At 35.6% G+C, this 19651-nt stretch overlaps 1 protein-coding gene across 1 annotated transcript in view; it reads right to left on the reverse strand.

The window, feature by feature from the left end:
- Positions 1-7912: 7912 nt before the first annotated feature.
- Positions 7913-19651, reverse strand: part of LOC136838477 (uncharacterized) — a 57780-nt gene continuing 46041 nt past the window's right edge. Inside the window, exon 19 of the mRNA XM_067103440.1 lies at positions 7913-18891. Within this exon, the coding sequence (XP_066959541.1) occupies positions 8513-18891 (10379 nt within the window). The 3' untranslated portion in view covers positions 7913-8512. The remainder of the gene's footprint in view (positions 18892-19651) is intronic.

Here is a 19651-nt window from a genome sequence, read left to right on the forward strand (position 1 = left end):
TTAAAGAGTAATTTTCCTGAAATTTAACTAGTTTAAAAAGTCTACTGAATCATATTACTAGACCACAGCTCTTTCCAAAGTTTTGTCTTAATTATTATAGTTTATTTATTAATAAATTAGTTAAACAAGCACAGAGTTGCATTTTGAGACTTTAGCCAGATCACCAGGGGGATCTGTTCTTTAATGAGAATTGAAAATTGGAGCAAACTAAAGTTGAAGTTAGAGAGCCAAGTAGGGTGAGACCAAAGGGACAGGCGTAAGGAAGTGGCAGAAAACAATGCAGCTGGGAGACCAAAATGCTGCTGCAGAGAACCTTTAGTACTATCTACAGTACACCTTGCAAAAAACACTGTAAATCGTACCCAATGCACCTGGGAGTAAAGGGCAATGACAACACCCTTTAGTACCCTCTATAGTTATCATGAATAGCTTGCTAAGTAATGCCCTCCACACAGAATTTTTCTGAAAACTTATTTATGCAATAATGTCTGACAATATGCCATGCTTGATAAACAATTTAGTTTCTTAATTCAAAGTTAGCCTATAAAACTAATGCTACCAAACTGCTTACGATCTATAATTCAAACTTTTACATGGTTAACCAAAAGGTACTGCAATTATACAAGAAAACTGTATCACGCCTAATGAATTACATCTTTCACAAACTTAGTAACAGAAAAAATTGAACATCAGAAAAACCTGACAATTTCTTTAAGGGATTTAAACCTAAGGTTTCCTATTCCCTGGTAACTGACATTAGGGTGGTCACAGAAAATTTGTTTTGTACTGCAATCTCTAGATTATATTGTAATCTCTTCACATGGGGGACTGATTACGAGGGATGGTGTTTAAGTAACCATGTGTTAAACAGAGCATGTGGCCTATTCCTAAAGACAATTATATGACCATTTACTTCCAATTGTATTTTGCACTGATGACTGTCATAACCCTACCATGCTAAATCTCCTTAATTCATTCTTCATCATTCCATAAAGCTGGTTATTTATTCATTACAAATGACTTTAGCAATGTAATATAACTGTTCATGAGAATTTCAATGGATGATATCCAGTTGTTAGTCCGACCTCGTCAAAATAGCTGGAACTATTCATCCAGTTAGTTACTGGCTCACCTCAGTTCCTCAGGGAAATTTGTTTTTAAAGAACAGACGTGTGTAAATGGGAGTCTTACCAACTTACAGTTTATATTTAATTCTAACTCTGGGCTTGCAATAGATATCACCAAGTACACGACAACTTCATAACTTTTTGGAAAAATACAGTTTACAGCTGTATAACATAAATTAGGGGGGTGTACAACACCTAAAATGATCTCTTAAAAGATTTATATGAGCTATTCAAAGCTTCATCAATAACACACAGCAGCAGACACCACTGGGAAAATTACCTCCCAATTCAGGACAAAATAGTACGTTATAAGATTTGTTTAACTAAAGGTGTTCCTTCACTCACACTGCACTGATTCAAATGATTTTAAAGGAGAGGTAAAAATGGGAGCAAGACAGAATCAATGAACTTGGACATCTGCATGAGAAAGACCAAAGCAGTTGGGGCCAAAGGGAACTGAAGAACCATTATTACTGACAACACTGCTCTGCACAAGGTACACTACAGGAATTATCAACCTTCTCCACTTTACAGATGATTTTCTTTATCATTACAGTATAAACACTTGGCATGCTACATGCATTACAGTAAATATGCCATGTAATCACCATATACGTTAATTCTGGGTGGGGGCATGGATATGCACTTGGTGTTACTTTTACTTAAATTAAACGAACCAACACTGATTACATGTATATTAATTGCATAATAAATTCCAAAACAAAACAAAAAAACAAAGATAATCTCCACCTCAATGTAAACTGGAAAGGTAAACTATCACTAACAGTAATACACTGTACTTACATTTGATCTGGTCGTTGTAGTTGCAGGGACTGAACACAATACTGTACAGTACTTCAATGTTCATACCAGCTTCATGTAAGTTTTCTGTGGAACACAAGAATTTCATTAAAATTTTGAAAGATTTCTTAGGCATTTCTTAACATATGTATTCTTAACTGCTGCCCTTATTGCAGACAGTTCTGCTGTGACAATAAAAGCAATCTTGAGGAAACTGACTTGCTTCATTTGATGGCACTGTAACAAACGTTATACCAGATGGCAATTCAGAGCAACTGGTATAAACTGCATATTGTGAAGCTTTGCATACTGTATGCTCTGTTGTATGTTGCTTATGACATTCAGGAATATCATTTTGTATATTGTAAGTTCTCTTATGTTGCTTAAATCATCCAGGAATATTATAAACACAAATTCTACATGTGTTTATAGATTCACACTATGCACAATCCAAGGGGAGGGGACAATTATACAATTAGCACTTTTTTCCATTTTGATTTGAGAAGAAATTTTCTGCTATCTTCACATCAAAGGTCACTGGGCCCTATGTGTATACACTGACTACAATGTACATAAATATGTACATCTAAATAGACATACGTGCACAAATAACAGCCATAAAACAAGTCATAAAAAATAAAATACCTGTACATCTTTTGCAGGAGAAAAACTTCTGAAATATATTAAAAAAACTCACTAACATCATAACCAACCCTCCACGAATCCTGGCAAGAGTGTACCTGCAATCTCCTCCATGAGCCTCAGAGATAGTATCAATTTCTAAGTTCCCAAGGCTCAGGCGATTCCCAGCCAACAAGTACTGTATGTATCATGTCTCTCTTGTACATAAAGCAGTCTCCAATCTTCTGAGCATATTCCTGTACTTCAAGGGGATGTAATATAATTAATGTACTTTACTTCCATCTTATTATGGCACACTGAGTCCCAAGATGCTAATATATCATGAAAATCAACTTCCTGGTATAAAGGTTAAAAGCTTTTCACATAAAAGGAGACTTCCTTGGAGGCAACTCATCTGTTATTTGCCTAGCTAACTTAACTGCTTCTTTAATTAATGCCAAGCACACCTACATATGCAGGAATATGTTAAAAATTAATTTCTATTTTTACAATTTTATGACTTAGAACCAACCTCTAAAATTTTTACAGCCAAGGGATTACTTAATGGAGTTGAAGACATCCACAGCCTGTAAAACCCTTTTTGATCTGCAAAAAATGGTGAAATTACCTGTTTTGTGGCAGTTTCCCCAATAGCAGCTAAAAGTCAGTAATGTAGAGTTCTGCATTAAGAATAGAAGTTGCTAGAAGTGCACTTGGCATTGAAACACTACATACTATAAACTCCAAATCCAACTCCAGTAGCAGTTTTAGATCCATCTGTATAGATAAAAGTGTCTATGTTCTTCAGTATCTTCCATAAAAATTTGAGCAGACTTCAAACTAAATTCTTGACTACCACTGAAATATCTGGAAATTGAAATTTCTGGTAGTTTTTCCAAGGAGGGTCTATTGGTACATAATAGGAAAGAACTCCATTCCTAGACATGTCAGAGTTGTTCAAAAACTTTCTCTCTTAAAATCATATGGCTGAGGACATTTAGGATGAATGTATAATGATCAGAAAGAGTTTTTCTTTTTGGTGGTCAGAAATGACTGGCAATTTAGCTCCTAAAGCAGCTCTCCTGCATCAACTGAAAAAAATTAGGAAATGATGGATGAAGTTCTGCAAATTCCTCCAGTCTGCCTAATGCCAGTATGGTGGCATTATGCAACCTATAATCTTCAATTTGTCTCGAGCTGAATATATGCCACACCCATAAACCAACTTTGACAGCAAAAACCTTTATAGTTTCAAGAAATGTATGATGGCATAAACTCCAAGATGTAGATGCCAACACCTTTAATGTATTCCATCCTCCCAGACAATTCACTTTTCACATTTTCAAGTGACCAACCCATCCATCCGTGGCCAAAGATCAGTCCTGAAAACTGAGTTTCTTCTACACATGGGATTATTTGATCTTTGATATACTGTACTGTAAATATTTGGACTTGGTTTTCCTCCACAGGCACAGTCAACAACTAATTTTACACCTGTCTCGTTAGCTGAAAATTTGAAACCATTCATGTCTGTCCGGTATTTAAAGTGCTCTGAACATTGTTACAGTTTTCTTTTTTCAGCCAGTCATTGTTCCTTCTGAGAATGAGGTGGAATGAATAGTCAAAATAGGGAGTCAGAGGTTGTTACAGCAAGAGGACAGAAAGCAATATAAATTAAATACAATAAAAATATTTAAATGTACAGTTACAGGAAAATTCAACAGTTGAACTAAGCAGTAATGTTAGAGAGACTGGAACACCACATTATAAAAACAATTAGTTGAAGTAATAATGAGAGAGAAAAAAATTATATAGATTTAAATTCGAACTGGGGGGAAAAGATTCCTGTTCAAAAGTCATCTTACCTATTACAGTTTCAACACAATATTAATACAGTGCTGTATTCTAGTTTCAACACAGAATATTAATATTCTAAGGTGGAGTTAAATAACTATTACATGGTATTCTCTCATTGAGGGGGGCCAAATTTTTACTAGTATATACTGTAACATGATGGATTGCTAAGTATACGTACAGGTATCAGATAATTCAAATGGATTGTGACCTAATTTTCCTTCATATGTTAAAAGCATGTAACTGCCGGTTTTGTAATTACAAACTTCACTGAATTTCTACTGGATTTCTTACATTGGTTTTCCATTTGATATGAACTGGTATATGAAAGCCAGATTGTAGAGATTATTAGTTCTTCTCTCTAGACAATTTAATCCATGGTTGATTATATGTTTTTTATGAATCATTTCTGATATGTAGAACCATCATAAAATTATTTTACTGTTCTTAGGCGAGAATTTTGGGGCACACATTACCTAGTACATTAAGTGTACTTCATCTTTTATCAATACTGTATATATTAGGGCAAAGGGTAGTATTAGCTTATTGGACTTATCAACTATCAACTGGGAATAACAGAATTTAAATCATCCAAGCATGCCATTCAAATCTGTTTACTATAGAAATGCTGCATAAGAAGTCATCTAATGGCAAAGTACAGTATAAGAGTTCAAACGGAATGCACTCACCCCTGATCAATCGTGTTGGGAATGCTGTTTATCAATTTCTACTACTTGGCAAAAGAAAACATTCTTAGTGACGGAAAGCACCAAAGCCATGGGTATAGCAACTTACTGCTTGGGCCAAATACAAAAATTGATTTTCTAGTACATTCTGTACTCATCAGTTATAATCCATGTCCAATTCAAACAGTGGTCAATAATTCCTTGTTCCCACCTCAACTAACAGTCAGGTTAGTGAGGAATACTGTTGTGCTTGGTGGGTGACTCTTAGACCGATTCGAAACAGGGGAGGAGTTTTCACTCCATGCGTCAACTATCAAGCCAACAGCATCCTTGACAAAGTTCATCTGTTGAATTATTCCTTAACTGTTCTCTCAAGGCTAAACAAAACTGGATCCCAAGAGCAATACAGTAAGTCAATCTGAATCTCAAGTTCATACAATGTGACCACAGACAGTGCACAGAGAAATGGCCTGTCAATTTTTGCAATGCCTTTGGTGTTCTTGTACAAAGACTTCTTGGCTAACAATTCTGGATACAGGTTTGGATAGATACAGTAAAGCTCCCGTATTCGCAGGGGATGCAAACCCCCCACGAATAGCTAAAATCTGATTACTTAAAACCCCTCTAAAAACACTTAGAACTGCCTATTTTGATAGTTCAAACACAAAAAAACCCTCTAAAATTGCTTATACCCGAGTACTTTAATAGTTTTATCACAAAAAGTGCATTTAGTCATGCAAATATGAAATTACAGTAATTAGTGAATATTTCTCAGTGAAAAATACTGCGAATGGACGAATTTTCCGTGAATAATGTGTATACACGTTCCACAGAGAATTCCGTAAATAGGCGAGTCCACGAATCGTGAGACCGCAAATACGGGGTTTACTGTACTCGAATTTTACCAGAAACATGAGTCTCCACATAGTTGCATATAAACCCTTTCCCCTGGGAGGCTGATTGAAAAACTTAGCTGAAAACTCATGATTTTGGAAATTTATATTCCACTTTTGTAAAACAAGGGATCACACTTCCCACAAGACAGACCTACGGATTTGTTAACAAGTGACAAGCAAGAGCATGCTGAAGTTGCTTTGCTAAGTGGGAATAGACAAAGGATTGAATGAACATCAGAATGGTGGAAGAATTGCAACTCTGGTCAAAAGGATGGCAGATAGAGCTTTAAGTACAATCTACATTGTGCAGCATTGAGGCAAACAGTATGTAGTACACCAACATGAGATCACGTTCACACACATAACTGAGTGATTGGTTTAACAATAATAAACATTACTGCTGCCAAAAATACACCTTATTACTAACCAAATTACTCAACTGAAAGTGTCTAATCTCAAATCAGTGCCATTTAAAAATGGTAAAAATGAAAAATTGAGAGTACTAGTTAAGCACACCACATTTATGAAGAGTAAATTGAGCACATAAGGAAATATACAATATGCAGTAGAGTGTAAGGAAATTGAATCCTCTGAATAAAAATGGATTTGAACTGATCTTTAAAATTTAACCAAGATTAAATAAAAAAATTTTACATCTCTGAGAGCACCTATTGCTGAAAATAGACCTTGTGATACATATGGGGATTGAGGATGCCAGTCCATAGCACTCAGACTAGTGAAGCATGTACTATACTAAACAGTACTGCATTCTTGAAAGATTTCCTAAATTGCAATATTAAGATAACTGCAATATTAAGACAAATTTTCATGATGTACGAGGACATAATACATTATGGCCCCTCCCTAACTTAATACCATCCAAATACATGACACGAGAGAGAGAGAGAGAGAGAGAGAGAGAGAGAGAGAGAGAGAGAGAGAGTGAAAAGTCTGTTAATTACAAAAAGTTTTGCAGTGTGTATCTTGGGAATACAAGAAATTAATCTTGTAGTTATATATTAATACCTTGAGCAGAGAGCAAATACTAAAAAATTACTATAGATCTGTGCTAAGTGAAACAAGGTCTGAATGGTGGACATACTATCAGGGCTATTATGTTACAAAGATCTTCATAATGTTGCAGATTGTATGCAATATTTTAAAAACTCTATTTCTTAATGGTTCAATGAAATTAGTACTGTACTACGATAATCTCAAACTAATTCTCAGTCTCTAGTTATGCTGAATTCCATATATAGTAATGACAATTCTAACTTTGTAGAATGACATGGTCTTGAGAACTTTACCAGGAACATAAAATGGGTGCAATCTGACTCAATTTCTGTCACAGGAAAACTACTGTACTGTCTTTCTCATAATGGACATTGTTACTTTGTTTACTCTTTAAATTCTGAAATGATGTCACACTAACACATGGCCCTTTTAAGAGTTTTTTTTCCAAAGGAATGAATGCGCTCAAATATGCAATTCTTAAAATCTTACCCAATGTGTTCAAATGAAGTATATATATTACTTTTTGCACAACAATCCTACAAATGCAAAGTACCCTGTGTACATTTTATTCACCCCTTGGAAAGTTATGCATGTATCATGTACGAGGATATGACCAGCTTGTTCAGTAAGCTTACCATTGCTTACAATATATTCACCATAGGAATCCTGGAAAGACTACAAGTTACCTTCTCATCCCCAATTCTTTTCTAAAAATAAAGCACAAAAGTCACCTCTGACTAATTTATGAAACCTTCCATGGACGAATTAGCAAGCTAACGAAAAAGTAAGTTTATTAAATCTGGCCATTCACCGGGACTGCCAAATCAAGAAAGTTTGCCAGGCATATTCCAGTGGAAATGTATTGAATTAACCCCCCACCTAATATCATATAAGGATTCAAAAATAAACAATATTTCATGACCGTCAATTTATGATAGTTACATACAAAGATTTTCTCATAAGTCACCTACCTCAAGTTACTCAAGAATTACAACATAAACTGACATTTCAATTATTTGACATTGGCCAAGTACAGCTGATTATTTATCTTAGAAGACACAATGGCAATGTAGTTTATGACCAGCTTTACAAAGGGGTAAACAAAACCAAGTCATCTACGATGAAGGATTACATGTACTGTACATACCTAGGTCACTAGACATTTGTTAAATATTCAATGAAAATCTTGGAGGTTATCTTTACAAAATACTGTACAGGTATCCCTGAATATCAGTAAAATGATACACACACTGTTTACATAAGTAACATAAAAATCAAAAGTACTTCAGAAATCTAAAATCATTATACAATGAATCCCTGGTTGTAATACATCAAGAACTTAATTACATAATAATGAAAACTAAATAGTTATGTATATACCACAACACTTAAGAAGAGCATTTTCTTGGATTCATAACCAGAAGATTTGCAGTTATAAAAAGGAGCTAATTATACAGTATGCCTAAAATGTAAATATTTAAATTTGATAACAATAACTGGCACCTCGATATACTTATGGCAAAAATCGTCTTCCTCGCAAAACAGACTGAATAATTTGTGTATCTTTCCTGTTATAGACCGATTCTTTATAGTTACAGTCTTCTCCACTAACTGCAACCCAGTGGGAATAAGATTCATTAACATGTGACAGCCACACTTCCAGTTGCTGTTTCCCTGCCATATGCAGCTTTCCTACTTCTACAAATCTCTGTATTCCTTTTTGAGAATACCATGATATATAGCCATTCTGGTCTATTATGAAGAGAGAGAGCCTCAAGTCCAGTTTTGAAAAGTGAGCTTCAAATGGATTTTTTACCAATATTTGTTGATGAATGTGAACTCTTCTTGACAAAGCTAAAGGTCTTCCTGGGTCTAAATCCATTCTGTAAACACTGACCTGACCCAAATGGTTTCCACTTCGGGACTGTGACACTACAGCAATAAAAACCTTCTTTTGGTGACATATCACATCAACCCACACCACAATTTCCAATTCAATTTTCTGTATTCTTGAGAATTTTCTATCAGTGAAGTCATATGACCATACAGCAAAATATCCTCTCTCTTGAGGATATTTTCCTCGACTAGCCACAGCAAAAAGAGTTATATTGCTTCCTATTTCACCTGAAGGGTGAAGGACAGATAACTTCTGGGCATCTTCTTCAATACTGTATACTGAAACAAAGTGTTTGGACTCCTGGCAATACAGCGATACATGATTTTTTTCATTACTTGCTATCAAAACACACACTTTATCATCTAATGCTACCACATCCATATCAGTGATACCTGTAACTAAAATAGATTGTGATAACTTTACAAATGGGATGTCTTGTGGGTTAAATTCCCACACTCTCATTCTGTCATTTTCTGGCTGATAATTTGCTGGGCAGGAATGACTTGTCAGCAAATTATAATTGTATTCAGTAGTGTATCCTATCACTTTCTGTGCACAGTCACCTTCCAAACTAATGCCAGGATCATTAAAGTGTTGTTGTGTGAAATTTCTTGTGAGAATCCTGGTATTTCCTACAGAAGACACTAATGCTAGGTACTCCTCCTCAGGTGTGAATCTGATGGAGGAACTTTGCACTGTTAAGTCAACTGGCATTATCCTTTCAATGGGCTCTTTAAATACTTGAACCTGTTGCCATCCTTTCAATTCAAGAACTTGACCTCTCACTGTATTTTGGTTCAGAAAGCTAAGGTTCTTTAATGCACTAAAAACTATCTCTGGATCGACTGACTGCAAACCAGCAGTCATATGTTCTAACTCCATGTCTCCAAAATTGAATTTAACCTCATTTTCAAAAAACACTGGTGAATGCAGGATATTATTTATCTCCTGATGAACTGCTTTTGCACTCAGTTCATTGACATCCATGAGCCCCACGGCCCATTCATCAGTTTTGATCTCTGGAGTGGTAACAGCTCTGGCTAAGCTGCTGTTTACTGTAACAAGACCTGACATGATCTGGCTGCCAGCACGAAGTAGTAGTGTTTCTTTAGTTACCGTAATACTGTCCACATGACCATTTACACCAAGTTCAGTTAACCTTACATTACCCTTAAATTCCGTTGTACCAAAGACATGTCCAAGATTTGATAAAACATTTACAAATACATCAGATATATCTACTCCCTGAAGAGTTTTATCATCATTGACAATAATATTCCCCTTCACAATAACATAACTGTCAAAATATTTAGCAGCACTTACAACACAGATTTCTTGATATCGACAAAATCTGCTTACGTCAGATAAGCTCCTAGGTCCTGTAGAAACATTTCCTTCTATTGAAATCCTATTAAAAGCTACATTCCCAGTGAAGACTTGATTACCAGTCTTCTGTAAAAGGTTACCGAAGGATTCAATAGCCAAGCCATTTAAAGTTGAACCAAGAACCGATTTAGTATGTAATGCTTTTGTGATAAGATTCTTGATATAAGATTGTCCTTGTAAACGGTTCCAATCATTGCAAGTTCTATGTAAGATTTTAGAATCTAAACCTCTCAAGTCCACATTATTAACTGTGGCATTAACTTCTACCACTGATAAATGTTTAAATGTCATTATATATCTAATTTCTATATTTATGTCCTTATGCCAATATACTTCTAAGAAGTTTTCATCTATGGAATTGCTATCAAATTTTAATGACTGGGCAAAAGTGTTCTGAATGAAATGCACACTGCCTATTATGGATATATTGCGACTGGAAGTGGTATGACAGTGTTTTCCCAAGTGTATGGAATTGATCAATCCCGACAAGCTTAACGTTTTTGCAAATGTAGAAGCTAAAAATAATTTTGGTGCAGTGATAATCACTACTTCATCCAACTTGGAAATACCTTCAACAGATATGTTCATGCTTTGCACCAAACCTTCAACTAAAATTGACTTATCTGACAGAAGTTTAGCTACAGTAATGTCACTTATAAATGCAATGGATTCATTGACTTTAACTGCATGATTTAAACGTTCTATGTCAACATCAAAAATTCTTCCCCTCTCTTTCACTACAACAGAATAGGAACTGATATCAGCTGCATAAATTTTTCCAGATATAGTTTGATCAACTGTTTTCAAAAGCCATCCATTACTGAAGGTATCAGATGGAGTACCATCCAAAGTGTTAAAAAAAAACAATGAAAGAACATTCGCATTACCACGTACGACAACTCTTGAAACAACAGCACCTCTATCACTATAAATGACATTTTTCAAAAGTCTTGGTAAATGCACAGTAGAATAATTATTATGAGCATTCAGATATGAGATTCCTCTAGTTGTCAAACTATTATTAACATGAAAGGTTCTTAGATGCCCAACATATGTGATCATTTGTTGCTCATCTGAATTTTTCCACAAGGAGTCTCTAAACATTACTGGTATATTAAGATCATTGATATATTGCACATCCAAAGCACTAATCCTTGTAGAGTCTGCCACTTGCAATGACTGGAATGTCTTGTTACCTGTTAATACAAACTCTTCCCCTTTCTTAACCACCTTTTCTAATGGCACCCCTGAGATTTTTATTTTACGACTATTTACTCTCTCAGCCTTTAAATTTGTGAAGGTTATATCCTTTTCAATAACTATGTGCCGGGAATTTGTTAGTACAATCCTCTTACTGAATGAACTGATGTCCATGTCATTTATTAAGTCTGTCAGTGCAACATTACCATCAATATGTATATCCTTAACAAAAGTTACAGGCAGACTGAATTCTGGATTACCCTTGCATAACACAAAGTTCTCTGCCATTAGGTCATTAATTCTTTCAACTTTCATGTCACCTACAACAACAACTTTTTGTCTGAAATGGATGTTACCATACAGTCTGATCCTACTTACAGGAACAGCATGCTGTGTAAGATATTCTGCATTTACTTCATTCATGGCCGAAACAAATAATCCTCCTTGAATAATTACACGACTCAATTTATTCATATTTTCATCAATATATTTTAAAGATGTAGCAGATGCAGGAGACAGTGGTGAGGGTAACACTGATAGCTCTTTTAAATCATATTTAGCAACTCTGCCATGAACAAAAAAACCAAACACTTCAAATTCATCTTTACTCTCAGCTGTTAAATTTCTTTTCTCTATATCCCGTAGTATTAAATTTTCAGCTGCTGCTGCTCGACCACCTAATGTTTCGCCATAAATCATCAGAACTTTTAGCTTGGCTTCATCCGACAGAGGACTTATATGGCCTTCAATGTCTTTCATCAAAAGCTGGTGATTCTTAAGGAGTTCATCAAGATCATCTAAACTCACTCCGGATGTGCACTGTTGCAAGTAATTAATAATGGAGTTCAAGGTCAAAAGAACATCGCTTGCAGTGCTACTTACTGCAATGGAATCAGGTGGCTCTGATTTACTAAACACTTTTGTTTTATTCATGGGGTTCATATGAATTATTTTTCTAGTAAGATTAAGCAAATACTCTAGATGGCCAACGTCTCTGTCACACAAGAAGCTTGACTTAACAGAATGATTTGCTGAATGGTCTACTGTTTGTTTAAAAATGGTGGTTTTTCCATAAGATGAATTCTGTGCATTTACTGGGACACGTAAAATTACTGGTGGTTGATTAAGTTGGCTTTCATACTCAAAGTCCAAAGCTTGAAGACAGTCTATTGCATATTTGGTCTCTACAAGTGTATATAAAATCAGTGGTTTTAAATAATCTAGGTTCTGGAAAAACTGACTGGTGGCAAGAGTACCTGGCTTTTTAATGAAACCAATAGTAGCATTCAAGCAACTCTCATGGCTCCGTAATGTGTCAGAATTTATACGCTTATGAGACAAGTGGACATCACTGATAATACTTTTTGTTGTTGTTAGCACATTTAACAAACAATCCGTTAAATTTACGTGCAACCCAACATCTTCGTTTACAACATCAATTTTATTAATATCTAGTAATAAGAAATTAATACTCTTTAAATACTTCACCAAAACTCTTGAAACATTTAAAGCATCAAGACTGAAAGCACTGCCTAATATTTGCTTAGAAATACCACTACAATCTGCCTTCTGAAGTCCATTCAGTGTCATAACACTCTTACATACTGAAGCTATGTCACCAGATAGGCTCTGCCACTGAGTCAAGACTTTCTCATTTACATTACTAGAATTATTCCAGTTTAATCTTATAACAAATTTTTCTTCACTTCTTGAGGGCAGATCATGTTGTTTCTTATAAAAACCCCAAATGTATTCTGATAAGATATCCATATTTTCCTGCATTTCATTTACTATGGCATGAATCTCTTCTGAGAGGTTACTTCCACTGACTGCTTCAAAAATTAAGGTATACAACATCTCATCTAAATTACAGTAGTATTCCAACAACATTTTCTCATGGGAAGTTGGTTCGTCAAGGCTCAGGCTGAAATATTTGCGCCTTAATGACGGAAAATCTACAGCATTTTTATGTAGTCTATCTGAAATGTAATTTAATTTACTTTTTTCATTACTTTCAAGATTAGCAAGATCACGTTCGAAAATTTCTAATAATACGTCATTTTTCTTCAAGAGCTTATCAATTTCGTCTGTATGTATTCCAGAACGGCTAAAGTAATAGGTCTTAAATCTGAAGTAATCTTCTACCAGCTTTTGAAAAGCTTCCCAATGGGTTACAATGAATAAGGGGTCTTCCTTAGAGTATTTTCCAAATTCATCACTGAGATGATGTATGTCATACGGGACAGAGCCAGCCTCTCTTATCAGTCGTGAAATATGACCTTTATTCTGCCTTTTCCTAAACCGAGATATTATTTCCCTTAGATTTGATATCTTGTTTATCTTGCCATAAATTGCTTCTTTTGCAACTGTACCCATAGGGGGAGGTGATGAAAGAGTTTTATCATCAGTTTCTGCAATATTTCTAAGCTTCACTTCTTCCTCAACAGTAACAGGCTGGCCCCGAGACTTCCTAAGTTTAATATCCAAAATAGAAATCAGCTCATTCAACCAGGGAGCATCTCTTAACGTGGTTAACAAGACAATGTCATTGGGTGAAAAAGCATAATGACCAGAAAGCTTTTGCACAAATTCCAGACGTTTCCTACAATCGTCAAAATAAGAATTATTACTTATCATAGAGGCAAATTTATGTCTAAGGGTCCAGAAATAATTGTAACTGCAGTTAATAATAACTTCAATATTTTTGCCCACTACATCACTGTACTGCCTACTCTGACTGAAATTATTTGATGCAAATCTTCTGAATTCATTAATGAAATTTACAATATTTTCTAGGTGTTCATCACTAACAAAATACTCGGGCAATTTTTTTGTGCTACCATTGGTGGTTGTTGCATCTTCACTAGACTCATGGTAGTTACCACCATGATAAGCTCTACCCACTTTAACAGCATTAACTTCGGTTGTGGATGCAGGTGGAGACGAGTGCTGAACATCTGTATTTCTTTCATTCACATCTTCACTGAAATCATGATAGTTATAACCACTATAGGCTGTAGCCACATTAATCATGTTGATGTCAGTGAAATTACTAATATCTTGACGTATAACACTTGGCACAGATGGAGTAATAACAGAGTACTGTGCATCAGCAACTCTGTCACTGGGAAAAGTAGTTATCTGGACTTTGTTAAAATCCACCTCCTCAAATTCAAGTGGTTCATTTAATTCATATACAAGTTGATCCTGAGTTTTTGTGACAGGAAAATTCTGCACAAGCAAGGTACTGGGAACAACACCCATATAAGACTTGAATATAAATGTACAACTTATACATTTAATATATGTCCTGTGCTGGGTAATGTAAGTGTTAACTGTGGGGTGACATGTATTGGATACTCCTGAAGGGACACCTACATGAAAAAGGGAATGTGAAGGAGGCAACACACTGTGTGTTACGATTACAGATGCACTTGGAGCCTCACCTGGTCTTGAAGTGCTTTCAAATGTCCTAGCACTGGTAGTATTGATACTCCTGCTGACACTGTTTGCAGATAAATCCTTTACTTTTTTTAATACAAAAACATTTTCTTTCAATGTTTCTGAATCTCCTGGTCTTACTTTTAACAATATGCTCTTATATTTGGTCTCACTCTTATATTTTTCAGTAACATCAACAGTGTTGTATGGGGAAAAGTAAATTCCAGTTTGTTTATGAGTTGCATTTTCACTCGAGATATAATTTTTCACTGAACTGGAACTAAGCTTAAACTCTGTATCTACAATGACTACAGAATTATGCCATACAGCAGTAGAACCTGAAGCATCATCAGTATCATATTTGCTTGCTGAGCGTGAGTATAAGACAGGTAATGACTCTGTCAACTTCCAAGAGTCATATGTACCATATTTCACTATTCCTTTTGCATTCATCCCTATCTTTAACGACGAGCTCACTAATGAACCCTGCTCCACATAGCCATCTGAAAATTCTTTAGAATTTATGATGTGCTGCTGCCAATTCAAGAAACTTGAATCTTCAGTTTGTGAAACAGGAACTGGCCTTGACTTAACATAGGGTACAGGTGAAGCTTTAACTGAAAGGGCTGGTATGATGTCCAAAGTGGAACTTTGTAATAATTCTGCTAATGTTGTCCAAGTCGGATACACATTATCAATGGGCAGCATTGAAATTTCAGAATCAAAGCTGTTCATGGCAGTCTTGTATGCATTTAGTAAATATCTTTCTCTTACACTACCTCCAGGAACTTTCGATTCCTGTAGCATGGACCAATTAAAAACAGCAGAAGAAAGTGGCTGTTGAGAACTCAGCAGTGTCACTTCTACAGGATAATTATTTTTTACTACAGTGGTCACAGTGTGGAAATCTTGAAGGTTCCTGTCAATCCCTGAAAGAGGTAGAACATAAATAGGAGATGGAACATTGTCATTTCTATTTGAATGATCTGCTAATTCTAGTGTTTCCTCGGATAAAGAAACTGAGACCTGCTTATAAAAACTGTGAGCTTTTTGAGGTATAAACACTCTACCTTCTTCCAATATTGGCAAAGTTTTGGTTACTTCACCAACTGCATGACTTGTAAAAACATCTGTATAATAAATGGCAGAGATCGAGTACGCACCAGAATGCTCTAAAATGCTTACTCTTGATGAAGTATCTGTAGCCTTGACTGTATCTGAAGACATTTCCAATGATTTGCCATTATCACATGATATACAGCCATCTTCCAACTTTTCATTCTCAGGATAAACATCTACAATTGAGTTATATTCACTTGTTTCAGCAGATGATTGTGCTAAATCTTCTAAGTTTGGTGATGATGGATGAATATCAAAAGGGGAAACATCCTCAGGCATAGTTACAAGATTTGATGCACTGTATATAAAACCAAAGTTATCATTTGATATTTCCCCATTATAGCCTTCCATTCCTACCTTATCTGGGGAAGAAAATGCAGGTGTTTCCCATATTTCTTTCACTGTAGTAACACATGATATACAGTGGTCTTCCAACTTTTCATTCTCAGGAAACACATCTACAATTGAGTCATATTCACTCATTTCAGTAGATGATTGAGCTAAATCTTCTAAGACTGGTAATGATGGGCGAACATCAAAAGATGGTGAAACATCCACAGGCATAAGCACAAGATTTGATGCGCTGTATGTAAAACCAGGCACAGGCAAAAGATTTGATGGACTGTATGTAAAACCAAAGTTATCATTTGATATTTCTCCATTATAGCCTTCCATTCCTACCTTATCTGGGGAAGAAAATGCAGGTGTTTTCCATATTTCTTTCACAGTAGTCACACATGATACACAGCTCTCTTCCAACTTTCCACTCTCATGATAAACATTTACAACTGAGTCATATTCACGTGTTTTAGCAGATGATTGTTCTAAATCTTCTAAGACTGGTGATGATGGGTGAGCATCAAAAGAAGGGGAAACTTCCTCAGGCACAGGTAAAAGATTTGATGCAGTGTGTGTAAAATCAAAGTTATCATCTGATATTACTCCATTATAGCCTTCCATTCCTACCTTATCTGGTGAAGAAATTGCAGGCGTTTTCCATATTTCTTTCACTGTGGTCACACATGATCTACAGCTGTCTTCCAACTTATCACTCTCAGGATACACATCTACAATCGAGTCATATTCACCCGTTTCAGTAGATGATTGTGCTAAATCTTCTAAGGTTGGTGACGATGGGTGAACATCAAAAGAAGGGGAAACATCCTCAGGCACAGGTAAAAGATTTGATGCAATGTGTGTAAAATCAAAGTTATCATCTGAGATTTCTCCATTATAGCCTTCCATTCCTACCTTATCCGGCGAAGAAAATGCAGGCGTTTTCCATATTTCTTTCACTGTGGTCACACATGATATACAGCCGTCTTCCAACTTGTCATTCTCAGGATACACATCTACAATTGAGTCATATTCACCCATTTCAGTAGATGATTGTGCTAAATCTTCTAAGTCTGGTAATGATGGGTGAACATCAAAAGACGGGGAAACATCCATAGGCGTGCGTACAAAATTTGATGTACTGTATGTAAAACCAAATTTATCACCTGATATTTCTCCATTATGGCCTTCCATTCCTGTCTTATCTGGGAAAGAGAATGCAGGTGTTTTCCATATTTCTTCCACTGTGGTAAATGAAGACTCTTCCCTTGAGGGAGTAGCAAAGACATAGTTCAAGGGGACAGGACTCAATGCATCGAAGGATAACATATCTTTTTGGGGAGAAAAATAACAATCAACAGTGGATTCCTCTTCTACAACAGTTGCAAGAGATCTTGAACAATTCCTTGTTCCAACATTAGATGCAAAATCATTGTAAGTCGAAGGGCTTATTATTAAATAAGTTGCAGTTTCACTCAAAGGTTGTTCCACTGTGATGGCTGTTTCAGAATATAGTAATCCTAAGTGATCCCCTGTTCCAGCACTAGATACATAATCATTATAATCCCCAATCAAAAGTTGGGCCGTTTCATTAGATACATAATCATAATCGTTAGAATCCCAAAGGTCTCTTGTTGAATTTGCTGTGGTTTTACTCAAAGATTGTTTCACTGTGAGGGCTGTGGACAACATATCTTTTTGGGGAGAAAAATAACAATCAACAGTGGATTCCTCTTCTACAACAGTTGCAAGAGATCTTGAACAATCCCTTGTTCCAACATTAGATGCAAAATCATTATAAGCTGAAGGGCCTCTTATTAAATAAGTTGCAGTTTCACTCAAAGGTTGTTCCACTGTGATGGCCGTTTCAGAATATAGTAATCCTAAGTGATCCCCTGTTCCAGCACTAGATACATAATCATTATAATCCCCATTCAAAAGTTGGGCCGTTTCATTAGATACATAATCATAATCGTTAGAATCCCAAAGGTCTCTTGTTGAATTTGCTGCGGTTTTACTCAAAGGTTGTTTCACTGTGAGGGCTGTTTCAAAATTCAAAATATCAATTTCAGAGTTAGCCATACCAGACATTAGTACAGTTGGTCTATAATCAATTTTGCTAAACTTTGAAGAAAACATTGGCACTGACACTGAACCACTTTCAACAAAATCCAGTGAAAAAGCAACAGGGCCACTGGACCTGTCCACCCAACTTATGGGGCTAATCATACTAACAAGAGAAGAGTCATCAAAATCAGCCAAATCCAATGAAGGGGAAGAAAACCCCCTGAAATGTGACTCTTTGTTTGTGTGGGAAGTGTGAGAGCTAAAAACTTCAAGTGAGTATAAGAGAGAACCTTCATGTGTTCCATCCATGACAGATTCCGAAGTAGATCTTACAGACAAATCACTCAAATACCATGATCCAACTTTGGTTACAGAATCATGCTCAGTAGAACTGATATGACTTCTAGATACCTTGCCACTTCCTTTGCCATGTCGAAGAAAAGTTTCTGCAAAAGAACATGGAAATAAATGACTTCAGTTTATTTATAAAAACCAATTCTTGTTACACTAACACAATCATTAACTTTTTAGGTGAACACAATCTTGAATCATGACATAGTCTAGTTTGTAAGACTTCACTTTCACATGATATAGATAGCCTAGTTCCTAAGACTTCATTTTCACTATCGCTCTTTAGAATAACTGTTCAATTACCAAAATTATTTTGGTACCACCCAGTCAACAAGGCCATTATTATCTGTGGTTTTTATTGTATTCTTCCTACATTAGTTTTGTTTTCAAACATTTACCAATCTCTTTGACAGAGCAAAAAATGCATAATTTTGCTTGACATGAATGTTATCAAAAGTCAGAATCAAGTAAAATGCTGCATAGTTCATATCATCCCATACTTGTTTCCTCAGTCTGCCTGCAGTATTGTACTTCAATTTTACAATCTTCATTGATATCTTAACTCTTAGGATCATGTAACTCCAAAACTAATCGTGTAACTTGGAAAATAACTTATGAACATTATTGCCCATTAACTTGGAAAATATCTTAACATTATTTGCCCATAACTCAGCAGAGTACAGTAAATCACCCGTATTCGCAGTCTCAATATTCGCGGACTCACATATTTGCCAATTTCTCTGTGGAACGTATCTACCCATTATTCACGGAAAATTCACCTATTCATGGTATTTTTCACTGAGAAATATTCACTAATTACTGTTTTTCATATTTTCATGACAAAATGCACTTTTT

Source organism: Macrobrachium rosenbergii, chromosome 5 (genome assembly GCF_040412425.1).
Source record: "Macrobrachium rosenbergii isolate ZJJX-2024 chromosome 5, ASM4041242v1, whole genome shotgun sequence".
NCBI classification, from domain to species: Eukaryota; Metazoa; Arthropoda; class Malacostraca; order Decapoda; family Palaemonidae; genus Macrobrachium; species Macrobrachium rosenbergii.